The sequence below is a fragment of the Penicillium diatomitis genome (assembly GCF_028827545.1).
Source record: "Penicillium diatomitis strain IBT 30728 chromosome Unknown utg000009l_segment0_segment0, whole genome shotgun sequence".
Lineage (NCBI taxonomy): Eukaryota > Fungi > Ascomycota > Eurotiomycetes > Eurotiales > Aspergillaceae > Penicillium > Penicillium diatomitis.
Window position 1 is genome coordinate 240,504 of NW_026623181.1, and position 23,303 is coordinate 263,806.

At 50.2% G+C, this 23,303-nt stretch overlaps 7 protein-coding genes across 7 annotated transcripts; 3 read left to right on the top strand and 4 right to left on the bottom strand.

Moving 5' to 3' along the window:
* Positions 1-442: 442 nt before the first annotated feature.
* Positions 443-4,816, bottom strand: N7539_006609 (ABC transporter ATP-binding protein; the record flags this gene model as incomplete). Its single annotated transcript, XM_056936210.1, has 4 exons — positions 443-1,314; positions 1,371-1,490; positions 1,545-3,522; positions 3,590-4,816. Coding segments are annotated over 4 exons (4,197 nt in total), but the record flags the coding sequence as incomplete, so codon positions are not given.
* Positions 4,817-5,514: 698 nt separating this feature from the next.
* Positions 5,515-6,243, bottom strand: N7539_006610 (polysaccharide biosynthesis domain-containing protein; the record flags this gene model as incomplete). Its single annotated transcript, XM_056936211.1, has 5 exons — positions 5,515-5,572; positions 5,624-5,660; positions 5,725-6,009; positions 6,114-6,138; positions 6,199-6,243. 5 exons carry the CDS (start codon positions 6,241-6,243, stop codon positions 5,515-5,517), a joined length of 450 nt encoding a protein of 149 aa, XP_056788146.1.
* Positions 6,244-6,823: 580 nt separating this feature from the next.
* Positions 6,824-8,621, bottom strand: N7539_006611 (synembryn; the record flags this gene model as incomplete). The annotated part of the gene is made up of 7 exons (XM_056936212.1): positions 6,824-6,923; positions 6,986-7,833; positions 7,886-8,005; positions 8,070-8,228; positions 8,291-8,367; positions 8,432-8,506; positions 8,594-8,621. The coding sequence occupies 7 exons, from the start codon at positions 8,619-8,621 to the stop codon at positions 6,824-6,826; spliced, it is 1,407 nt and encodes a 468-aa protein (XP_056788147.1).
* A 978-nt stretch (positions 8,622-9,599) lies between these two features.
* Positions 9,600-14,976, top strand: N7539_006612 (uncharacterized protein; the record flags this gene model as incomplete). The annotated part of the gene is made up of 3 exons (XM_056936213.1): positions 9,600-12,569; positions 12,623-12,886; positions 12,952-14,976. 3 exons carry the CDS (start codon positions 9,600-9,602, stop codon positions 14,974-14,976), a joined length of 5,259 nt encoding a protein of 1,752 aa, XP_056788148.1.
* An 851-nt stretch (positions 14,977-15,827) lies between these two features.
* On the top strand, positions 15,828-16,940 carry N7539_006613 (uncharacterized protein; the record flags this gene model as incomplete). Its single annotated transcript, XM_056936214.1, has 1 exon — positions 15,828-16,940. One exon carries the CDS (start codon positions 15,828-15,830, stop codon positions 16,938-16,940), a length of 1,113 nt encoding a protein of 370 aa, XP_056788149.1.
* Positions 16,941-17,458: 518 nt separating this feature from the next.
* N7539_006614 (D-hexose-6-phosphate mutarotase) lies at positions 17,459-18,553 on the top strand (the record flags this gene model as incomplete). The annotated part of the gene is made up of 3 exons (XM_056936215.1): positions 17,459-17,701; positions 17,795-18,109; positions 18,167-18,553. The coding sequence occupies 3 exons, from the start codon at positions 17,459-17,461 to the stop codon at positions 18,551-18,553; spliced, it is 945 nt and encodes a 314-aa protein (XP_056788150.1).
* Positions 18,554-19,015: 462 nt separating this feature from the next.
* Positions 19,016-20,833, bottom strand: N7539_006615 (putative choline transport protein; the record flags this gene model as incomplete). The annotated part of the gene is made up of 4 exons (XM_056936216.1): positions 19,016-19,561; positions 19,602-19,870; positions 19,947-20,575; positions 20,661-20,833. The coding sequence occupies 4 exons, from the start codon at positions 20,831-20,833 to the stop codon at positions 19,016-19,018; spliced, it is 1,617 nt and encodes a 538-aa protein (XP_056788151.1).
* Between the last annotated feature and the right edge of the window lie 2,470 nt (positions 20,834-23,303).

Genomic DNA, 23,303 nt, shown 5'->3' on the forward strand with positions numbered 1-23,303 from the left:
GAATTTGCTTTTCAAATAGTGTCGCCTTGGAGAAAGCAACTGAGTATATAAGATTTTGTCTGAGAATATGCAGATTTCCCAATGTTCGTGAGTCGTTGAGTGGACGCGCTCCGCACAAATTAACGCCCGCGCCAGTCGAGAGGGACGAGCCCCGCAGGACATTGGCAAGACACAGTCTTGGCATCACAGAGCCTCATGAAGAAAAGGACCACTTGCTCAAAGCTTAAATACAGCCCTGCAGAGGAGGCTAGTCATTGACAAGTCATGAGTCAAGTGTGTAAGTCTCGTTGAACGAATGCCCACCTCTTCAAGAAGATGTCGCAGTCTAAATCAAATACTACATATCATTGATGTAAGTTAATCCGCAATCCGAAACAAGGTGAACAAACTCCCCGGAACATCTGCAACAATTGAGAAAAACATATGGAAGACAACACGGCCACTACGTGTTCTCGGGACTATTTATCAAGTTGTACAATCTTCCACCCTTTCTCCTCGAAAGATCTCGGTATGTGCCATCTTCGACAACAGATCCTTCATCCAAAACCACAACATGATCAGCAATCTCGATCATCTCTTTTGCGTGAGTGATGATGATCACAGTGAGATCATCGCGCGATGCGACCAGGTCTTGCACAGTCCGACGGACGATTTCAGCCCCAGCAGGATCAAGACTCGAAGTAGCTTCATCCAAGATCAAGATTTGCGGTTTTCGAAGCAACGCACGAGCAATGACTACACGTTGTCTTTGGCCGCCAGACAGACCAATACCCCCATCTCCAATCACAGTGAAGTATCCGTTGGGAAGTGACTGAATAAAGTCATCAACCCCCGCCGCCTCTGCAGCCATACGTACACTCTGAATAGATGCCCTGTCACCGAGCCCATAGCTGATGTTATCGTAAATAGTTCCTGGAAAGATGATGGGCTGTTGCGAAACCATGGAGATGTGAGACCGCAAAGTTGGTACATGCAGGTGTGAAATGTCATGGCCGCCAAGTTTTACAGTCGGCCGACCGTCTTTGGACCCCGGTGCCTCGTAAAGCGCCATCAGCAATGATGCAATTGTCGATTTGCCCGAGCCAGACCGGCCAACGATGGCGGTACATGAATGTCGGGCGATGCAAAAAGACACGCTCTTAAGGGCCTTAGTCTCAGGCCGGGATGGATATCTGAAGTCCAGGCCCATGAATTGGATGGGAGTGAGATTCGAAGATCTGAACTGTCCTTTATGCTCATGTGAATTGTTGTTGGGCAGGCTCGCCAGGCGCAAGAGCTGCGTGGCAATTTCGCGAGAGGTGTTGATTTGAGGGACTAGAGCAGAACTCAGCGACGAGTCATTCACAACCTGATTCATTTGCGCAACTTACTCCATGACAAGATTTGGGCTGCATATCCGATGCTGAAGAGAATGAGAGAGAACACCATCATCACGTCATTCACGGTAAATTCTGCACCCACAAGAATGGCACCATAATAGAATATCAAAGCTACATGTGCGTCAGTAATACGGAGCGAGAGTCGAGGGCAAGATCTTTGCTTACCACTTGCAAACATGACCGTGGACTCCAGCAGACCAAATAATAGGCCTGTATAGCAAGCCCGTTTTAACCCAACTACAAGGCTTTTTGATAACGCCTTGTTGTGTTTATCATGGAAATAGCCTTCCAATGTTAGAGTCCGGACAGTGCGAATTTCTGAAAAAGTCTCCGTGAAAATTTCCGCGATCAGTGTATTCGACTCGGTGCATCGATGTTCCCATAAAGCGTTCACGCCTTCAAACCCGCGGGTGATCGCGTAGATGAGAGGCCCGCACGCGAGAGCAACTAACGTTAATTTCCAACAGACTATCAAACTCCAGATGATGGCCATCACTGTGATTGAAACTGCCACCACTACAAATCCAGCAAAGCGACCCAGCAGATTTCGCATGTCTTCACCATTCTGATCGAGGAGAGCCGTGAGTCTGGCTGAGCTGTTGCATTGCAACTCAAACCAGGCTCGAGGTTGATCAAGTATACGCTCGAAGGCTCTTTTGCGTAGGGAGTTCATCCAGGCCTCGCCGCAATACTCCAGAAAGTAATGCATGAAGAATGAAGCCAGTCCGTCCCCAATCGATACACCTAGCACGGCCAAGGACCACATAACTGTGAGTCTATCGCTATTGGTGCCAGCATAGAAGGTGCTGAACAATTGTGAAAGGCAATAGGAGAAAATTGGAGTTGCGCTCGCGTGGGCCAGTGCTGAAAGTGTTCCTAGTAACAATATCACTATTTGATTTGATGTCAAAGCTGGCGTGACACTTCGCATGATGTTGTACATAGAGCCTGTAGGCTTTTCTTTATGCCGTTTGGACCTGGTTGTTGGTTCGACGTCATGGATAGCCTCGCGTTGGGCGGCAAAAATAGCAGATTCAGGACTCGGCTGACTGCCCTTGCTGTCACTGCGCTGTAATGAAGTCATCTCCAATTCCACCATAGGCCTTGAATAGCATGAGCTTGGGCGAATAGGCGAAAGATCTCTTCTTGGAATGCCTATAATTGACCCACGTTTGCTGACATTATAGGTAATACCCAGCATTGTACTGTCGATTGAGCGCACTTCTTCCCTTGATAGTATTTGCTCATACGTATCAGACCACGATGTTGCCCGGTGGTGAGCTTGCCCGCCGAAGTTCTGAGACCCGCGATGTGCAGATCGAGTCAACGCAGACTGGGGTAACAAAATCTGGCGAGTTAGACCTTCCCAGGAGAGAGCAGAGTCCCGTACCGTCAGTGCAGGATTCAGTCCACCTTCAGCACTCGAATCATCCTGAGTGTCCTTCCGAAAATATTTCTCGGCCTCAGGTTGTTTTTCGATCGCATCTCGATACCCGCTGTGCACGATACGCCCACTTTCGAGGATGTATATGAAATCTCGCTCATTGATATGAGCCATTTCGTGGGTAATAATGATGGTGGTCTTCCCTCTTCGCCACTCCCTAATTGCATTCATCACAGCCAATCTATTCACAGGATCCAAAGCACTAGTGGGCTCATCCATGATCAAGATCGGAGTGTCACGAAGCTTGGCTCGAGCTATCGCGACTCTTTGTCTTTGTCCCCCACTCAGATGATTTCCACCGGGCCCAACGCAGGTATCAAGGCCTTTAGGCAGCGCATCTAGCACATTTTGTAGCATTGCAACCTTAATGGAACCCTGAACGTCCTCAGCAGAAACTGATTCATGCTTATGCCGTCCGAATGCAATGTTCTTTAAAACAGAGTCATTGAAAAGGACACTGCGTTGCTCCACCAGAGTGATATTGTTCCGGACCCAATTGATATCAAGCTTCTCAATCGAATTGCCATCGATCAGTATCTCGCCGGACCGGCAGGGGTAAAAGCGCATCAAAAGTTGACCGAGTGTAGTTTTCCCAGAACCACTCTTGCCGATGACAAAGGTGGTCTCTCCAGCAGGAAAGAAGAACGTCGACGGTTCGAGCACGATTCGACCAGGCTGGCTCGGGTATGCGAAAGATACCTACATCCAATGTGAGCTCGTAGTTCCACCACAAGTTCGCCATATTGTCGCTTGATAGACTACCCACATTGTTCACTTCAATATCGCCCTCGCAGTGCTTCGGATAAAGCATACCTCTGGCTTCGACTGCGGAAAAGTGAGGCGATTGCCGATGTAGTATTGACGTGAGGACAGAGCTTGCGACCTTTCCTTTTTCAAGCACTAGCATCTGGGGCAACACCTGCTCAATGGACTGGGCTGCAGTCAAACAGGCCCAAAATGTTCTCAACACCTCGCCCGGGGTCAGCTCACCCGCTCGAGCAAGCGAACTGCCGTACCAGAATCCTTGGACAAACATCCCGAACACCATCCATCGTACAAATGAGATTTGCAAGGAGTTAAGTCGCGCCTGGCGACGATAATGGGTCGCGGATGCCTCAATATGGGCAGAATAATTGGTCAATTCAATATTTTGCCCGTTCAAGCATTTGATAGCATCGATCGAGCTGGCGGCATTGCTGGAGACTTTTGAGGCTTGTGAGAGTTCTGCCTGTTGCGCTTCGATGCTAAATTTCATCCTTTTTGAGATAAAGCCAATGATGAACGAGAACAGTGGGATAGCCGCGAGAGTGACCAAAGATAGTTTCCAAGATGTGTAGAGTCCAAGACCCAAGGACGCCAGAGATCGACAAAAATATTGCAAAAGCAGGCCAAGAGGTTGAGATACCGCTAGTTGGAGGTCGTGAATGTGGCTGTCAAACCCGTTAGAGAACTGTTCCAGTGTGAACGAGAGGACCACATACGCTTGAATACCAGAAAACAAAGCCCCCGAGCCTTCTGATTGAGCCTCATACCAGCCAACATCTCGCTTGATTAGTTCTGCAAACAGCCTCTTCCGAATATTCGAGGCTTGGAGTTCACCGAATGCGATAAAAACCGCAAAGTAGGTGCTACTCAGCACCCATCCAGCAGCACCGAGACCCAGCATCCCAAAGCAGCTAGCGACAATTTTGCTGTGAAGATCCTCGAACGTGATCTGTCCGGCTCCGTAAGATGTAAAGACGTCGAAGACATTTCCCAGGAAAATAGCAAGCGCAGGTGTTACCAAACCGGCAAGCAACGCAAGGACAGCTCCAGTGAGCAGAGGCAGCATGTGTCTTCGGTCGGTGAAACAGAGCAAGGATTTCCAACTAGGTGAAGGCTTAGTAGTTGGCAATGTTTCCTGAGGTACCGCATCGTTGGTTTGCATTTCTGGGGATATGCACAAGTCACCAGTGACACGAATGGATTTAGTGTAGTAAGACAAGGTCGAGTCCTGGAGTCGAAGAGTCGAGTTGTTGGAAAAGAAATCGAAACTTTTTGACTACGCCTGAGTCGTGTTCGAGATAACTGACGGTCTTTCTTTGTCTCAAAAGTGATTCCTTGTCACAGTGGAACTTAGACAGTCATGTGGGGTTGCTCCAGACAACAATGCGACGGCAAATCATTGTTCTCAGCTCCGCGTCAGCATGTAGGCTGATAGACAAGGAAAGACACTGAAATATTTGCCTGGGCTATGACAAGCCTTCAATGAGAGTGTCAATTCTGGCGCAAAGTAAGGTCCGCTTGTGGACGCTGTTCGCGAGGAAATCTCTAGTCCCCCATATCATTCTATAGGTGCATGCTCCAGACTTGGCGAGCGAGGATAGACTAAGTTATAGAACATGAAGACGAAAGCACGGTTGTCCAAATTGAGAAACATTCATTCCGGGTATAATGTGAGACCTGTGTGAAAAGACTTTCGAGTCTAGCGGCCACAGCCATCCAAAAAAAATATAGACATTCTATCGCATTCATCATCACTGTCATTCTTATGTAATGCCCCAAGGAGGCCATGAATCCAGCCAGCGGAGCGCTTCCTTCTGGGCCTTTGATGTCATTAGCCTCCTGGGCTGAGCAGGTGTCCTCTTAGGTGCTGTGTTATGCAATATCGTCGAGGAGGGAGGATTCGGGAGGAAAAGAGGCAGATCGAACTCAAGAGCTGGCCTTCTGAGCACGCTCATAGATCCAGTCATTCAGTCCAGCACGGTTACTAGTACGGCTTAGCTTCAAGTATAGTATTGACCAAGGCGACAAATCTTACCGAGCAACTTCAATGGCATAGAATTGCATGCGCACACCTAGAGTTGCGATTAGCGAATGTGAATAGGCGCAAATACCGTGAGGGCATTTTTGAAGACTCACCGAACACAGTGGTGTCCTGATCGTATTCAGCATCCGCACGAGTGCGAATGATAGTACCGAAGTTGAAGTCCTCAATCTTCTTGTCGAACTTGTTGATCCAATTGCGCCATTTCTCCTTCCCGGCCTTGCTCTTCATTTCATCCTCGTCGACGGTGGCAGCGGGATCGAAGTCGGGGAATTCGGCCATGAAAGATTCGTGGATTTCATCATCCATCTTAGTGAGGCGCAACTGCGAGCCCTTGACCTTCTCAAGAATCGCCCAGTATGTCATGAGGTGTTCAACAGCTGTTTCGAGATATAACGGTCAGCGGATGTTCGTGCGATCATACCATTCTGACAAGACAGGCATTGGCATGTATGCGACGCGACTAAAATAACATGCGACTGACCCTTCACAGCAAACTGCTTCTCCATCTGTGAACCTGATTAGTTTCCTGGTGACCCCGCAAATTGGTGCAGACGTAAATGACATACATCCTCCAGGTTCTCAGCCTGCTCGGGATCAAATGGCTTCGACATCTTGACGGGAATTTCGACGATTTCAGTGCGTCAGAAAGTGTAGTTGTAACGAAAAAATGATCGTAGGAAAAATCGTGTGACTTTAAGTAAAGACAACTTTGCCCCGCGTACAATTTTTCGGCAGGCGGAGAGAAATACTGCCGTTCATGAGTCGTCTCGATCCACGGTACGTCATGCCGCCGCCCGCACGGGAACCTCCGAGTGGCACCTCTGTGGTTCCCAGCGCTTCGAATGCATTCCTTTGAAGTCGAGAGGCGCTGACCGAAGCTATTCAAATGGAATGATAGACTGGCTCAGCTCGGGCTCAAGACTCGACTCCGGCGACAGCGAATTTGGCAAATTTGGTAAATTTGGGCGTCTGCAATTGTACTCAGCGGGTCGAAGGTCATAAAGATGTATGAACTTTTACTACAGTATCAGCGGTGCTGCTGCGGCACTGCGTGAAAATGCAGCCTGTAATCCACTTCTCCGTTCGCAGTCTATGCTTTTCTTAAAGGTGTGACAACGGTAAAATGGATTCTCTTATGCATTGTTTATTCAAATAGAGTCATATCGCAGCCCTCGCTCAATGGCAATGTGTTTAGTCACTATCAGCGTCGTCAGGGAGTTCCTCGAATCTGCCTTCCCGAACTGCCTGAGCCACAGGATTTTCAACGCTAATGAGACCATTTGCCCTCGCTCTGTAGTATGTCAGGGTCAGTATATGGCAAGTAGTTCCCCAAGATCTTGGATCAGAACCTACCTCTCGAACAAGACAAAGAGTCTTTCAGCTTCCCTCTCTTTCTCCTCATCAGTCATTGGTGGGCCTGTATCCTTGGGCTCAGCTGCCAATCGCTGCCCTGTGACTGGATTCACCTCTTCATCAAGGCCACCGTCCTCGTTTGTGGCAAAAGCTTCACCGGCAGTTTGGGGTATCTCCATTCCACGGGAGGCCAGGAAGCCGGCAGCAAAGCCGTATCCGATTCTGCGCGTGAGATTTTCAGCATCCTTGCCCGATAGAACAAACATAAGCTCGGAGATTCCTGTCTTCAGGCTCGGGTATGGACTGGTGGAAAGCTGCAACAGCTTCGAGGATAGCGTGTCAGAGTGCCCAATTGGCAGACTGCGATCATTGTCTTCGGGCAACAGAAGCCATTGCATGTACTTGCGAGGGCCGTCTGGAGCAACTTCATGCACGACAATGAGCGAGTGTAGAAGTGGGACAGCTTTTTCTTCAAGCTCCTCGGGGCGGTAGATCGATACTGCCCGGTCAAGAATGTTGATCAACTTGTCAACATTGCAGTTCTGATTGAACTTGGGGAACAAGGGGTTGCTCTCAAAATGCTTTTCTTTTTTCCCCTCAAGATCCAATACAGAAAGTGAGTTGATCAAATAGCTGATCAGTCCATCGAGTGGCCTGGCTGGAATGTCGATTCTGCTGATGATCTTCAGTATGGACTGAATAGACGGGGAAAAAGTGCTGGCGAGATCAGGATACAACTTCGAAACATTAAAGACCAGTTTCAATGTATCGATAAGAGCCAACTCGTCCATCTGCGTAAGCGGCTTCCGTCCACTCTTGGGGAACTGCTTCGCGTGCCGGGCCAATTGCTAGACTGCCGTTAGTATGTAGAGTGACTTGTAAATTTTGGGTTCCTCGTACAAAGTTGACATTGTCGCCCAATGAATGATCTTTGAAAAGGACCTCAAAGTCCAAGTTGCTGTCATAAGTTGAAAGGAACAAGATTCGACTTGTGACCATCTCGTCCTCTGAGTTATCGGTCTAATGAGCGCAAATGAATTTCGTTAGAATTATCGAAATGCAGCGCATGATGGTTACTCGATACCTTCAGCCTTTCAGCGAGTCTGCCCCCAAGTCCAGTGTCTGCAAAGACCTGGCGCATGCTTGCATCGAGGAGAAGGGCGTTGGCAACGCAACGCAGTGCAGCACGTCGAACATCGACTGTCTCTCCTTCAAGACCATATCGTGCTAGTAACTCAATTCCCTACGAGGGCGTCAGAGTGTCACATATTCGGGAGCTAATGATCAGGTGGATGAGCAAGATACATCACTGCAATAAATCGGCCCCGCGTCGACGGGATTTGTGCCATGCTGGCGCAGCTCCAGAAGTAACTCGCTTTTCTCTAGCCCTCGCATTAGTACCCGCAATCGAAATTCGCGAACAGCGACTTGCAAAGCGACACTCACGTGCTGGTGTCAGACGGCTCTCCCGTAAGTTGTCCTTTAAGGAGGCGAGCAACTGGGTTACTCGCTGCAGCTTGGCTGTGAAGGCTGATCAGTTATTTGATATTGAGTTTGCGAGAGTATTGTGAGGATCGGCATAGATAGTGACCAAGAGCTCCTCCGTACCTGCTCCTTGCAGCTGGTTTAGGCTCATGCTGGGGCCCGTCGGAACAGAAAAGTTTACTCCCTTTCCGACCTGGCCTTGTCAAAAAGGCAAATAGCGAGGTTGACAGGGCTCGCACTGCTTCGGAAGACAGTGCCCGTTCTCCTTCACTTTCGGTCCGTCGGAGATTCGCAGGTGAAGCAGCGCTTGCTCGCAATTTTGTTCTTGAGAAAGGGATGGATGGTCGACGGGCGACGCGGGGAAACCATTGCAGCAATGGCCGTCTTGGAGAAACCAGATGGTACACCCCACCCGCGCTTCGGGATCGATCCATTGTTGGCTATTGTTACAGAGTCGATAGACGGTCGGCCCTTGGATGATGCTCTACTTCCGGTATAGTTATTTCTTTTTTCTACACATACCAGTAGCTTTCTGCTTCACGGCTTACTGAACCTCAATCCGTGCAGGCAGACTCATCCGGGTGCCTTGTCAATGACTGTGAGGAAGTTGACCGCTGAGTACCTAAAAGGGCATCGTTCGTAGCAAATAGAGATTCTGAGTGAATACTGAATAGTAGTTGCGCCGCGGGGCCTTTGAATAATCAATTTAGACTGGACGTTTTAGGATTCAGACCCTCCCTAATCTATGGCGAACAAGGAGTCAGATAATGGGAGTATCAAGGTATTCGGTACCTTCATTTGTACATTGTGCGTGCCACAACGCGTGGTATCTGACACATGAGCTGGCGGGCCCCCGCGTGCCCGTCGTCGGTGCCTTTTTGCCTGACTGATGAGGCTGCAAGCGGCCACGGCCACTTTACGCGATTCGCGATTCGCGACATGCACGCGAGGCAGTTTTCACGGCCATGCATGAGGTCGGATGCTCTTCAAGGTTTTCCTTGCCAGCTCGTCCCCAACGCAAACCTGCCGACACTCGTTTCAAGGACCATAATCGCGCCCTCTTGAGATCTAGCAATGGTCTTCAACTTCCTCACTCCGGCTGTCTCATAATCTCATTTCTTCCTGAACCATGGTCGAGATCCCCGGCCCTCTCCCTGCTCGCCCTCCGACTCCTCCTAGGCCGGGCTCCCGAACCGACGACGACGAGCAGCAACCTGCAAGGCTTCTGCTAACTCCAGAAGCCTCGGCGCACACTCCCAATACGACAAGGATTCCTCCATCGAGTCACGGTTCCAAAAGAGTCAACTTCTCACCATGGCTGCACACCGTCATCGGATCGCCCAAGCCAAACTCGGACAGCAGACACCCGGAAAAGACGAAGTCAGGCCCAGCGCATCCTCGGAGCAGTACGGAACTCGAAGGGAGGCCTTTCAAATCGATCCTCAAGGAAACAAGCTCTCCAATACCTGCATGGTCACCGAATGTCAATAAATTCACCACCCAATCCATCGACATGCTGCTGGAATCAGTAGTCCAGCAATTGACGGGAGAGAGTATTTCCTCCCGCCTAGATGCATACATGAACTTGTTCAATGCTTTGCGAACATACGACACTCTACCTGGGGGTAAAGAAATTGGGGACAAGTTGGGCTTGATAACGGAGTTCATTCAGCGCGATGTGACTCGCGATCTCATACACGGCACTCCGATGGACACAACAATCGCGAATCAAGCCTTGAAGCTCGCGGCTGCTTTTATATGGCAACCGGACATTTCTACGCAAGTATCCGAGGACTTCAAGATCTTCCTAGTGGAGCACGCGATCACCTCGCTTCAGGAGAGTAAAGCTGCCAAATCCGTCCTCACCCATTACTTGTCCATTCTCTCTACGCAAAACTTCAGTCCAAAAATCATGACGGCCTCGCGGGTGACGCGTCTTCTCACTGCGCTCAAAGATTTAAGCAATCACGTTTCTGGCAAAGCCATCTCGTTCCATCGGTTAAGCATTTACCAACGGCTTCTCACCCAATTTAAGTCTTTGTTCATTCAACATTCCGCATTATGGATCGAACATCTCGTCTCTGGCCTGCTCCATTCAAATAAAGACACTCGAGTCAAAGCCATTGCGCTGGGCTTTCAAATTTCCGCGGTTGCCGGCCCTACAACTTTGCTCTCCGACACCGTTAAGCAACTCTTCGATCGGCCCCTGGAAGGGAAACGCAAATTAGTGACTGAGATCAAGGAAAGGATGTCACGCATGGTCGCTGCTCTCGAAACCGGCATCCATGTCCCGCAAATTTGGAGTATCATAGTTCTGCTATTGCGAAGTAAAAAGCGGACTCTCGATCAGTGGGTCCATTTCAAGGAGTGGGTTCTTGTTCTTCAAAAGTGCTTTAATTGCAGTGAATCAGCCATCAAAGCTCAAGCCATCGTGGGTTGGAACCGCTTTATCTACGCTGTGAGTCCCAATGAGAATACGAGCCGTTCGTTGCTGAAGATGTTGGGTAAGCCTGTCTTCTCGCAATTCGAACGCAAGAAGTCCGATAGAGCAGAGCTGTTCCCCTCTCAACTGGCGCTAAGCAGCTACTATCATTTGCTTTATTATGCTTTCCGACCCTCGCTGCCCTATCACCATGTCGATGTCATCTGGGAGGAATACGTGGCTGCTCCATCTGCAAACGTTCTTTGTGCCTATCCAGCCGTAAGTGATATCACGGCGCTTGTTGTGGCGAACTTGCTCTGGAGCTCACAAGCAAAGGTATGGACTGAGACTCGGATTACCGACAATGCAAGGATGGGGGTGGAAGAGCTTCCGTCTCTGGAGTCTCGGTGGGTACGCGCGAGAGTAAGCCTTGTTCTTGCTGTGTTTGAGTCCCTTCTCAGGAATTCTGCTTGGGATCGCGAATCAATCGATAAATCGAACATTGCCATCGCCTGGAGAGCACTGGCAAGCGCGCTCTCGTTTGCTTCAAGCAAGGAGATCACTCCTTCCGGCGAGTCCATGCAGGCCGTTGCTAGTGTTCTCGGCTTGCTCCATCGGATTTGGGCTGCAGGACCAGGAGCACTAAACGCTGAGGGCGAAGATGCATGGGACGCATTCATGGAGATCTTTCTTTTTTTGTCAACGACGATGATCTCATCTCTGGGTGGAGTGCCTTTCACCGAGAAAGTCATGCTACAGACCGAGGACGGCGCCTTCCAGACCTCCAGTACTCCGACGCACCGTCCATCTTCCTTGACGAACAATCTGAATACTCCCATCATCCACTTGCTGCGCATGATCAGCAGTGAATCTGCTACAGTGCCATCGATCCCATCGTACGCTCGACTTGTGGGCAGATTGATCGAGACGTCTTGCGACGCAAGGATCTCTCGAGGGTCACGTCTCGAGCTTCTTGGTCAATGTGCTGAAATGAGCGTGAAGAGCTTAGCAGCCTCGACTAGTGCGCCACATTTAGCGGAGAAAATCTGGTCTGGAACAGCACAAGCAGTATCACGAGCTTTGAGATCTCTCCCAGTCGACTCTGCGCGCGAGCGCGATGCTGTCACAGCTCGCGACTATGAGATCATACTCAACATACTCTTGGCTGGTATGACCTATTTTCCAAATTCATGTTCCGACTGGTCATGTCTGTTGGGAGAGCTTGTAAATTTGGTCAAGACAGAGAAAGGCGACGGCGCTTGCGCGAATTTGGTTGTGGAACCAATTGCGCGCCGTTTGTCTGCACTGCCCATTCTTGACACTTACGTGCCCATCAGTTCTCTACTCTCGCATTGCCTCGCCATTCCTATTGCTACCCCCGCTGAAGTGGGAGTCGAGAAATCTGATACGGATCTAACCAAGGAAGCACGGTTTCCTCACGATCTTCTGACGGCTATGACGCGTAGTTTAGATCTAGGCTACCATAAGCTGTCCCACTCAAAAGAGCCTCACGTTGCTACCTTCATTGAATCTGTGGCTTCATTCTTGGTCTCTGGGTCTCAAGCGTGTCGTATTCAGGCGGCTAAGGTGCTCCAGTCACCACTAGCACTTTGGATTGCAGATGCAGAGAGCAAGCTGTTTGCTTCACGCGGGGTGAACAGTCAGCTTGTTTTGGCAGTAAGTCCACGTCGCTTCCTCTTTGGTCAACGTCTCCTCACACGTTCAAATAGTGCCACGCGCTCTCAACTTCTCTCCTCAACACCCTTCGCCCCATGACCATTGACGGCTACTCCTCTTTACAACACTTCGAACCCGTTATCTGCGCCGGCTTAAATTCTATACATTCCATAATATCCCAGCAATTTGTCGACTTCATCGGTTCAGCAGAAACAATTACAGAGTCACTCATCGAGCATACACCAATGGGTCAAGCTCTGTCGGTTGCAACCGCGAGGCTGGCAAATCGTGCCTCGTCGCCAGATCTTGAAAGCCAGGTATTAGCATTCCACATTACACATTGCACTAGAATACTTTCTGATCCTTTGAAAACATGTACTAGTCCTCGAACTCCGTCGTCGACTCTCATGACCAACTTCATGAGTCAGCGACTGATGACTGCAGCCAGGAGAGCGTCGAACAAACCACAAACCTTGAACTTTCATCTAACATTGATCTGAATGATCATGTTATGCCACCCCCCACGGAGCTGAACGAGCCTCAACTACCCGCCTATCCTGGCTCAGAAGGAGGAGGCTCGGAGGCACCGTTGGCCACTCGAAAGAGTAGACGACAGAGTCAACGGGAAATGTTCCGCATGATTGAATCCATTCGATCTTCTTCGCCGGCGAATGATCCTGGTAAGTCAGGGTTTGATACACCAAAGCACCTTCATAGACTACATCTGCGGTCTGGGGTTCCATTAACTCCAACCTTGGCTCCAGCGGAGAACGAGGAAGGTTTCATCGGATCATCCCCCACACCAGCCACGCGTGATCAGACACCGACAGCGAGACCAGAGCTATTGGGAAGAAAGCGTCTTGCCAGCATGAACAACAACGCGTCAGATGTGCCATCCTCCCCACCCGAGGTCAGATCCAAGAGTCCGAGCCCCAAAAAGCCTTCCAGCTCATCTCGGCGAGCGAAGCGGAGAAAGCTCCTGCATTCGAGTCTTGCTGCAAACGCCAAGAGCAAAGAGCCCGCAAACTCGATTGATGCTAGACCCCCTAGCCGTCGTACTCGGTCATCGCAAGCTTCAATTACTGCTGCTGTCGATCAGTCGGAAGCTGTTTTGGCTCCAAGTGCGACGTCCGCCAGCCCGGCTGGATTGGAGGACCAAGGCGGAGCTCCAAAAAGCGAGCAGTCCAAGTCCTCATCCAACAAGCGAAAGAGAAACGGGAGTATGAAGTCAGCTGAGCAAGAGCAGGTGCAGCCTGTGCAAGTGGCCTCGACACCAGTGGTGCCAGACGAGCATGCCGACTCTTCTAGCGAGGACTTGGAATCCCAGGTCGCTTCCCAGATCGAGCAAGATATGGAGCTTGTCGTTGACATGCTCATGAGCGTCTCTCCTTCTGAATCTGAGGTTGGGAAGTCTGCAACAAAGAAGAGAAAGCGTGAAGACGAACATGCCAAGGCCACTGTTCCCGACAGGCGACGCTCAACCCGTCTATCGACCGCGAACGAGGCCACAGGTATGGAAACCGAGGAGGCTGGGCCTAGCCGTTTGCCTACGGCGACAAGCTCCCAGCCTTCGGACAATCGGTCTGCATCAAGTCTGTCGCCGACCATGACGCGTCGCGTGACCCGCAGCTCCCAAAAGCGGGAGAATGAACTCCTCGCCATTGACTCGAAGCTGGAGACTGAAGATTTGGGCACTAAGCAGGAGCTGACTGAAGACAGCATTTCTTCACAGCCGATTGCAAAGGAGTCTCGCAGATCAGTCCACTTCAAAGATGAGGCTGCACGTCCTGTGAGGGCAGTGGACGCTCCGCGGAGCAAAGCGTCACGCAGCTCCCGTTCTCACAAATCGCGTTCTTCCCACACTGAGCTGAGATCCCCTCCCGTCTCATCTCATAGTGAGCGTGGTTTCTCTCAAAATCAACTCGACGATGAACCAGCGTCAGTTGCAGCTGCGTCAATGGACGCTTTAGCCAGTGGGGGCACTGATGCCTCGGTGAACAGTTCTCTTCAAAAGTCTGAGCAAGGGGCACTGTCGCCTGTCTTCATGTCCACCGAGGAGGCATCAAAGGTGCCAGCCACTGGACTGGACTCTGTCCACTCAGCGAGGTCTCAGGGCATTGACTTCCGAGGATCAATGGAAGTCAACACAATGCCTGAGTCCATTACAGCGGAGGAAGTTAGTCTAACTCTCGACTTTGCCACCGTTGCGGTTCAAACAGAACCAGTGCTCCCTACCCGTCACTCAGACAATAGTGAGGCGGGTATTACCCAATCTCTGAGAGATCTCCTCTCCGAAATCAAGACCGCAAGCTTGGGACCCAATGCTTTGCGTGAGATTGACGATCTTCTCTTTCACATCCGCGTCGAAGCTCACGAAGCCTCTCGGCGCCACAATTCTTCTGCATAGCGTCGGCGTTTGATGAACAGTCCTCTCACCGTGTGGGACTCTCCGTTTGCTTTTATCTCATCTTACGCTTTCTTCTTTTCTACGTCGTTATCCCCCCCCCCCCCCCCCCCCCAAATGTGCATAGTTCCGCATGTTACAAGGCGCCTTATTCAGCGATCTGAGTAAGCCTTGCCACGGCAGCAGGCTCGGCCTACTTCCAGCTTTAATGATAACTTTGTTGCCGTGATCTTCCAAATCACAAATCTCTGATCCATTGATTGTTTTCGCTCTGTCAAGGGTCGTTGCGTACTGCATGCAAAATTCATCGGACTAATTGGATCATGACTTTCCTTTTTTGGGACTGATTTTACATGAAGTTGACATGGGTAGAACTGTAGGACCCCCGCCACACGTCTAGGGTATCGACTTGGTGGAAGTGGCGTCAAAAGGAGCGCGCTTCGAGCCACCACCACAGCAATGACAGAGGCGGTGGTTTGACAATATTTTATTCTGTCTTGATTGGAACTGCCGATAGGGATCTGTTCAGGTCCAGTCTTCCATTTGCATTCCCATGGGATTCTTGGACCACGAAAGGCGCTGAATGCAAGCATGGTGGTATTTGGCCCATGGTGTGTTCCAATTGCCACCACTTCATACTCATGCCACTACCTATCCATGAAATAGGTGTGGGCTGGACCTGGGTAGGTATGTCTACGTATTTGCTCACCTATTTCACCTTCAAGTGCGCGGAAGATATATAAGAAGCCAGCATATTCCACCCAACTGCCCAAATCTACGAGCGTGCGAATGTGGGTAGCCAAAAGTTCGGAATCTCTTCAGCTGGCAATTTCTTCAAAGAACAATCATTCGTCATGGGAACTCAATATATGATGCAGGCTGGGCTTGCCTCTGGCATGTCAGCTACGGAGGGAGTGCACCCGGCCCGTCTACGATCTGTAGATCCAAACCTGGGCGATCCTGCTCACTTGCTTCCCGGAGACATCGTGCCTAATTCTCAAAGCCGCCTGAACGTGCGCGTGTTCAATGGCAAGGACATCCAGATTCCATATTTAGGCATTGGTACCTGGTCGTGGGGAGACAAGGCGACATTTGACTACGACGCGACAACCGATCTACCCCGAATTCACGAGGCATGGGCAAAACTCAAGTCAGTCGGACTCACCTTTGTCGACACTTCGCAGGCATATGGAAACGGCGAGAGCGAGAGGATCTGCGGAACACTCTTCCGAGGTCTGCCTCGAGACTCGTTCGTCGTACAAACGAAGTGGTTCTCGGGTGGCTTGTCGAACACTTTGATGCAGTCGCGTGGGCCCAGTGCTCGGCTTAAAGAATCTCTAGGTCGACTGGGTCTCGACTATGTGGATATATACTTGGTCGATGGACCGATTCACGGCAGTTCAATCGCTACCGTGGCCGCAGGTTTGGCCGAATGCGTGCATCAAGGTATGACTCGTGCCGTTGGGGTTGCCAACTACAGCACGCAGGAGATGATCCATATGGCCGAGGAGCTAGCCAAAAGCGATATCCCTTTATCTGTGTCGCAATGCGAGTACTCTGTGCTCCGCCGGATACCTGAAGTGAGCGGAATGATCCGTGAATGTCGCAAGCGTGGAATCTGTTTCCAAGGCTTTGCTTCGCTCGCGGAAGGCCGATTGACCGGCAAGTATTCGCGTTTCAACGAGCCCAAGGCCAATCGGCGATTCAGCAGTTATCCGATGCGTATGCTGGAGCCGACCATCGATGTGCTCAAGAGTATTGCCGCTGATCATCGAGTGCCTGTTTCGGCCGTGGCCTTGAATTATTCCATCAATAAAGGAGTTGTACCCTTGGTCGGCGTACGTGATGCTGACCAAGCACAGGATGACATGCAGGCGCTGGGTTGGCGGTTGACTGAAGACGAGGTCCACCGCATTGAAGAAGTCAGTCTGGAAGGTCATACGTCAACACTCTTACAACATGGGTAGAAGAATGATGGTGGGCGAAGCAAGAGTTGTTTGTTGAGCTTTTCCAAGACCTGCCGTAGGGGAAGGTGAGAGAAATTAATAACTCAAGCACCTAGAAAATCGATCATGTCTAGCTACCTATTGGGCCCAATCTACGTCATAGTCGAGCACACAGTACTAGTAGGTTTGGATGCCCGCTTGCTAGCACCCGTAGAGCATACTGCGTAGCAGCCTTTCGTTGTCAGTGTGAGACAACCTGAAACATCAATTATGATCTATTCCCGATTCTAGTGGCAGGATCTGCTGCGGATGGAAGAGTTGAATTGTTTTGGCTTTTTCCTTGGGAGCTTCCAAAGCGGATCGCAGCGGGGCTCAGCTCCGAACGGGCCCCTCCGATTTCCCCGCCATGACCTCAAGTCCTCAACTTTGTTGAACCTCAGGACACTCACCTCAGTTGTCTCACTGGCAAGGCTCTTTAAACCATATTCACTTCTCCTACGTCCCACATACTCATCCTGAGTTTCCTCTCAAATCTCACAATGGACCGCTCCAAGAAGCCTGCGGCCATCGGTGTGGGTGCATCGCTCCCACAGCCCTCCGTCTCCGTTCAGGATGGCCTGATCGAGGCCAGCTTGCCCTCTGGTGAATCTGTTACTGTCTATCTCTATGGTGCTACGGTCACCTCCTGGAAGACCAATGGTCAAGAGAAGCTCTTCGTTAGTAAGAAGGCGCATATGGATGGTTCCAAGCCCATTCGAGGTGGAATTCCCCTTGTCTTCCCGGTACGTCGAAGATCTTCGCCCACTGATCAATGCACGTCTTGTGAAAGAACCATACTGATGCACAGCTCTGCCTGTCTTGCTTTTCCTCTATAGGTGTTTGGTCCTCCCCCACAAAATCACGCTACCTCATCTCTTCCCCAACATGGCTTCGCCCGCAATTCGAACTGGGAGTTTCTCGGCAAGTCCTCTTCAGAGGCGAGCAAGGGCGACTTTGCCGTGAAGCTGGACTTTGGATTGTCGCACACAATGCTGAGTGAGGAGTTTCGCAAGGCCTGGCCCTACGAATTCGGCTTGGTCTACAGCGTTACATTGTCCAAGGACGCGCTCAAGACCTCCCTGCAGGTCACGAATGAGGGCAAGGAGAACTTTGAGTTCCAGGTTTTGATGCACACCTATTTGAGCGTCGAGGTAAGTGGTCCACAACGCGCTGCTGGTCCTAACAAGACGGAGAGCTAAGCCATGCAGGATGTTTCCAACATTCGCATCAAGAACCTCGAATCCAAGACCTATGTCGACAAGACCCGCAATGCCAGCACACATACTGAGTCCCTCCCCGCTCTGGCCATTACAGAAGAGACCGATCGTGTCTATCGGGATCTGGATCCCGCCCAGCCCATCATTGTCTCGTCTGCTTCCGATGACCAACCCCTCTTCAGTGTTACTCGGGAGGCACTCACCGACATCGTTGTTTGGAATCCTTGGATTGAGAAGGCCAAGGGAATGTCCGACTTTGGACCTGATGAGGCGTACAAGAACATGATCTGTGTGGAAGCTGGCTCTGTCTCGACCTGGCAGACCCTGGAAGCTGGTGACTCGTGGGAGGGTGTGCAGAGCATCAAGTCTCGTCTGTGAACTTGGAAGGCCGATCTTGTTGGGAAAATGATTACTTGAACCAAGCCGAGAACTACTTCAACTATTATCATGCACGAATGGAATGAATGAACGGCTTTTCAAAATTCTCTTCGTCCAAAGTGGCAGGACGTCAAGATCCAAGGTCCCTCTGTCCAAGCCGGGCTATTGGTAAGTTATCCGACGTTTATTGAAATGAAGAGCATGACATTTCCCTAGAGCACAGAGGGATTGAACGGACGCATGGTTCTCACAAAAAGAAAAGCAAAGTCAAAACACAATAAAAATCGTAAACACAAGAAAACAGAACATAACGACAGAAGAGAAAGGCAAAGAAGAAGGTATCAACCAAGACCCGAGGTAATGAACATAACAAGAAAGCCTAATTACACAGAAGCAGCCAGAAAACCCCATCCTTTTGGAACATCGTTATCATAGGGGTACTTTCATGAATACGTACCAACATCACCTCATCTGGTATTCGCCTTCACCGTACGGCCTTGGACCCGGATTCGCAACGTCGATGAATGATCGTCGGCCTTCCTTGCCCGTCTGATATGCAGTCAACCGCTCTGCGGCTTCAAAACTATACTGGGGACCCTGATATCTGCGCCTTGCTCGGAATATCCACCAGATCGCACATAATGCCATCAAGCCCGCGATGATGACGCTCGTGTAGTTCATGTTCTGCGTGGTCACGGGCAAAACGAGAGGGAAGCAGAAAAAGACCACCGTCACCAGGATATATCCCAGGGCAGTGATATTGACAGCCATACCGAGTCGCTGTCCCATGTAGAAAGGACCGGGGACCATGTTCCTTCGCCCAGAGAGAACATGAGGAAGTATAGCGCCAAAGTAAGAGAGGGAACTGAGCACGATAAAGGAGGATATCAATGCTTGAAAGGCGGTCGTGCTACCGACGTAGATGCACCCGATGCAAGTGACCATTGCACTCAGAGCGACGGTGGCGCGCACGGGACAGTTCAGTTTGGGATGAACTTGAGCAAAGTACTTCGCACAGGGCGTTGCGTTATCCCGAGCGAGACTCCACCACATTCGGCCGCCAGTCACGAAGGTGCCGATTAGGGGTGGGAAATGTCGCAAGAAAGAGAACGGCAATCAAGCCCACGGCACCTGTCTCTGAGCCTGTGGCCTGTCGGTATATCTCTGCTGTTGGGAAAGAGCTAATGCTGCTGTCCAGGACAGCGTCCAAGTCTTGAATCGAGTAGAAGAGAGCGATCAGGTAGATGAAAGAGGTGATGAACGCAGTGAGCATTTGAAGCATGATACCCTGGGGCACTCTTCTTTCCGGTTTTGGCACTATTGAAGAGGCAATGAGTCAGAGTGAGTTCGAGAATGTTTTGCGGAAAGATGCTCTTCGTCTAGGCTGTCTCACCTTCCTCTGACAGATGGCTGATACAATCCGGCGTCCCTACTGCAAAGGCAGCATTCAACAATCCAGTCATGAAACAGATGCCGTCCGACCAACCTCCCGTTCTGTTGTGGTATTCTGTCCAAACTTGCCTGTTGCTCGCGTGCGTCTTGGGCATCACGGCCAGGACAATCACAGTCACAATTAATCCAACCATGGAGAGAGTCAGAGCAATTCGATTCAGAATTGGAATGAATCGGTTGCCAAAACAGACAATCGCGCAACACGACCAGTTCATCAGTTGAAAGACGATGAAAACATGCCAGGAGCGCCATTCAATGTTCTCATGTTTCAGCAGAAACATTGCGACAGCTTCATTCCCTAGGATTGAGCTCATTGACGACGCCGACAACAGCCAGGCAAATGCGTTGAAGTAACCAGTGACGAATCCCGCCCCACGTCCCCGACTTCGACTGAGCACCGATGACCAGTAATAGACCCCACCGGCAGAGGGCATTGAAGAGGCTAGCTCTGCAAGAGATGCGGATATAGCAGTATAGAAAATGCTCACGAGAATCAAGCCGTAGATTACTGCCATCGGGCCCCCATTTTGCAATGCTGCGACAATTGTCCCGCCCGTTGAGGCCCACGAGCTGGTAAAGTGGGCAGTTTAGTCTCAGGCATGGTCATCGAGTATTGACCTCACTGATGAAGTGCAAAGATCGTTGATTCACTCACTTGGCTATGACGATGCCCAAGCTTGTTAGACTCCAGAGCCCAAAATTTCGTTTCAATTCTTGCCTATGCCCAAGCGCGGCTTCCAGACGGACTTCGTCAATCTCCCCTTTGGTCTTCAAGGGTGTGACTTCATATGGTGACGGAGTGTGAGGTGAAGACTCGGCCATTTTCATGTCTTCGATGTGGCCTGCACAAGAGATAGAGAGAGCCAAGAGAGAACGCGAACCAGAAGGAATCTCGCGAAGGGAACGAGTAGAAACAGTCGAGGATGCAAAGCGACCTCACACAAAGTCAAATGAAGGAGGTCATCCCATGCAACTGACCTGACAAGTCCCCTCTTTGGTGGTCTTCCCACTTTTCAGTATACACAGCCAATCCGCTTGGATTCCGAACTCTCCTAGAATGCTTTGAAGCGAGGGTATTTTGTCCATATGGCGGCCACGTGTGGAGCAGAAATAACACACTGACTGGGGCAGGGCCGCGTGTGCATCAGAAATATTTCCGCACGACTTGGTGACCAAGGCAAGGACATGCAAATCGCTATGAAAAGGGCTTTACTACAGTAGTTCAGACAGACTCACGGTGGCTAAAGTGGACTAGACTACGACCGAAAAGGGAGTACCTGTTGGCTCCATTCGATCTCCAAATTGACAAATGGCATGGATTAGGATCGCATGTAGTTATCTCTCTATACCAGCGAATGATCTGTTCCACACCTTGAACCCTTTCCCCTTCCCAAATTTCCGCTAATTACTTTTTAGGAAGGTCGGCTGCGAACACAATGTTTGCTCGTTGATGCATCGCAAGCCATGCAAGGGGCAGTATCCATGGAAGAATCCATGTCTACAGCCGAAATACTGGGAGTAGGGCTTCGCCGGGCTGTCGATCCGTCGATCCGATAGGATCTTTGCAGCCGCTCAGATCAGAATTGACCATGGAGCTCAACTCCACTCCGATCATTAAACTTACTAGTCCACCGCGACTGGGAAAGCAATTGTCGCCTTCAAAAGAACAAGCAAAGTTTGTCCAGGGCTGTTCCACCATAAGAGGCATGTGTCAAGCCTACCGCGCACGGCCCAGTCTTGATTCAAGAACTTGTTATATATCAGATCCCGGTCACATTCCTGTGAGCCACCTGCACAACATCCGATTGGCATCGCACGGACCCGAGTACCCGATTCGAGGGTGCGTCGCATGGGTCCGCAGGTTAGAGATCGTCCTCAAGTTGGAGGATACGTCAACATTGATGTTCAGACATGCGAGTTCGACGTTGTGCTCTGAATGTACGACACAGCCAGCGATCGAGATTCATGCAACTTGCCAGCGATACCCTTTGTCTTATATGCCAAAGAGTATATAGGCTTATTGAAGTCAAAGCATCGATCCATGACAGGTATCCAACGAAATCAATGTCAGTGTCAGGTCACCCGACAAGAGCAACCTTGACGTGGGCTCCATGAATATGGAACACTTACTTGCTTTCAGCACAGCCTGGGCTCAAGGGATTAGATTTAGCACTGGTACCCTTCAAAGACCCGAATTCAACGCCCGACCGTTGATGTTAATGCTCTCCTTGGTCCTCAGCTGCTGTCAGGCTCAAACACTTTCCCCAAAGGTTTGAAAACCAGAAACAAGACTTGGGGCCGATGCAGTTGATCACAGATTTCCACCGGACTCTTGCTCACGCTTAGAGTTTGAGCGCCAAGGTAGGAAGACGCTTTTGAATGATCAGTGACTCAAAGGACAAGAATGTCAGGTGGTATAAGCTCTGGGGAAAGGACCCTCGTATTTCATCCAGCTTATAGTTCTATCTTCTGTCTCTTTCAAAACATTCAGGTCCCTGCTCCGTGCTCTTTCTTATCTTGTACATGAGACCGAGAAGTCGCATTGACCATAGTAATGTCTCACTCCAATCGACCTAGATTGACAATTGAATACCTGGGAAAGTTCGAAAATATTGACGGAGCACCTCAAACGGAGCAAGAGCGCAGTAAGAGCTATCGTCAAAGCTACTCGACGGAACGCGACTCGAGCTCGCGTGTAAAACTTCACTGAAGGAAAAGAAGTGTGTATCAGGTCGAAAAGCAAAGATGAGGGACAACATTGTGCTATTAAGAACAATCGCCCGGTGATTTGACCCGGGGGTTTCCAGTACGCACAAGTAAAACTTCAAGATATGGAAACTTGTACGGTCTCGCTTGTATAGGTTGTGACCTTTATTCATTTGGTGGGAGGGATCTGCAAGTTCCTTCAAATGAACCTACTTTCGACGCTGCCAGGTGCATCGCATGAGATCGCAGATTGTTGGCTACACCATATGATACACATGTCCCATGCTCATTCAAGTCCTGACACGGAAAATCCAGCGTTTGAGAACCTTGAATAGCTACTACCTACTACTGTTGGAATCTTCCCTCCAGGAGGTTTCCTTCCTTTCAGGAAGCTTCCTCTTCTAGCTTTGTGTAGCGCCCATATGTTTCCCCTTCTCAGTAGGAAATCAAGGCTTTTTCTTGCTTCAGCTTTTCCCGTCTCTCTGGCTTGCCAACAACTATTATTCATTGTTTTCTTAGCCAAGCGAATGTATTTAGAGGCGTCTAATCATTGAAGTATCGATGGTTGGGTATTTTCCTGGATTCAGCTGCT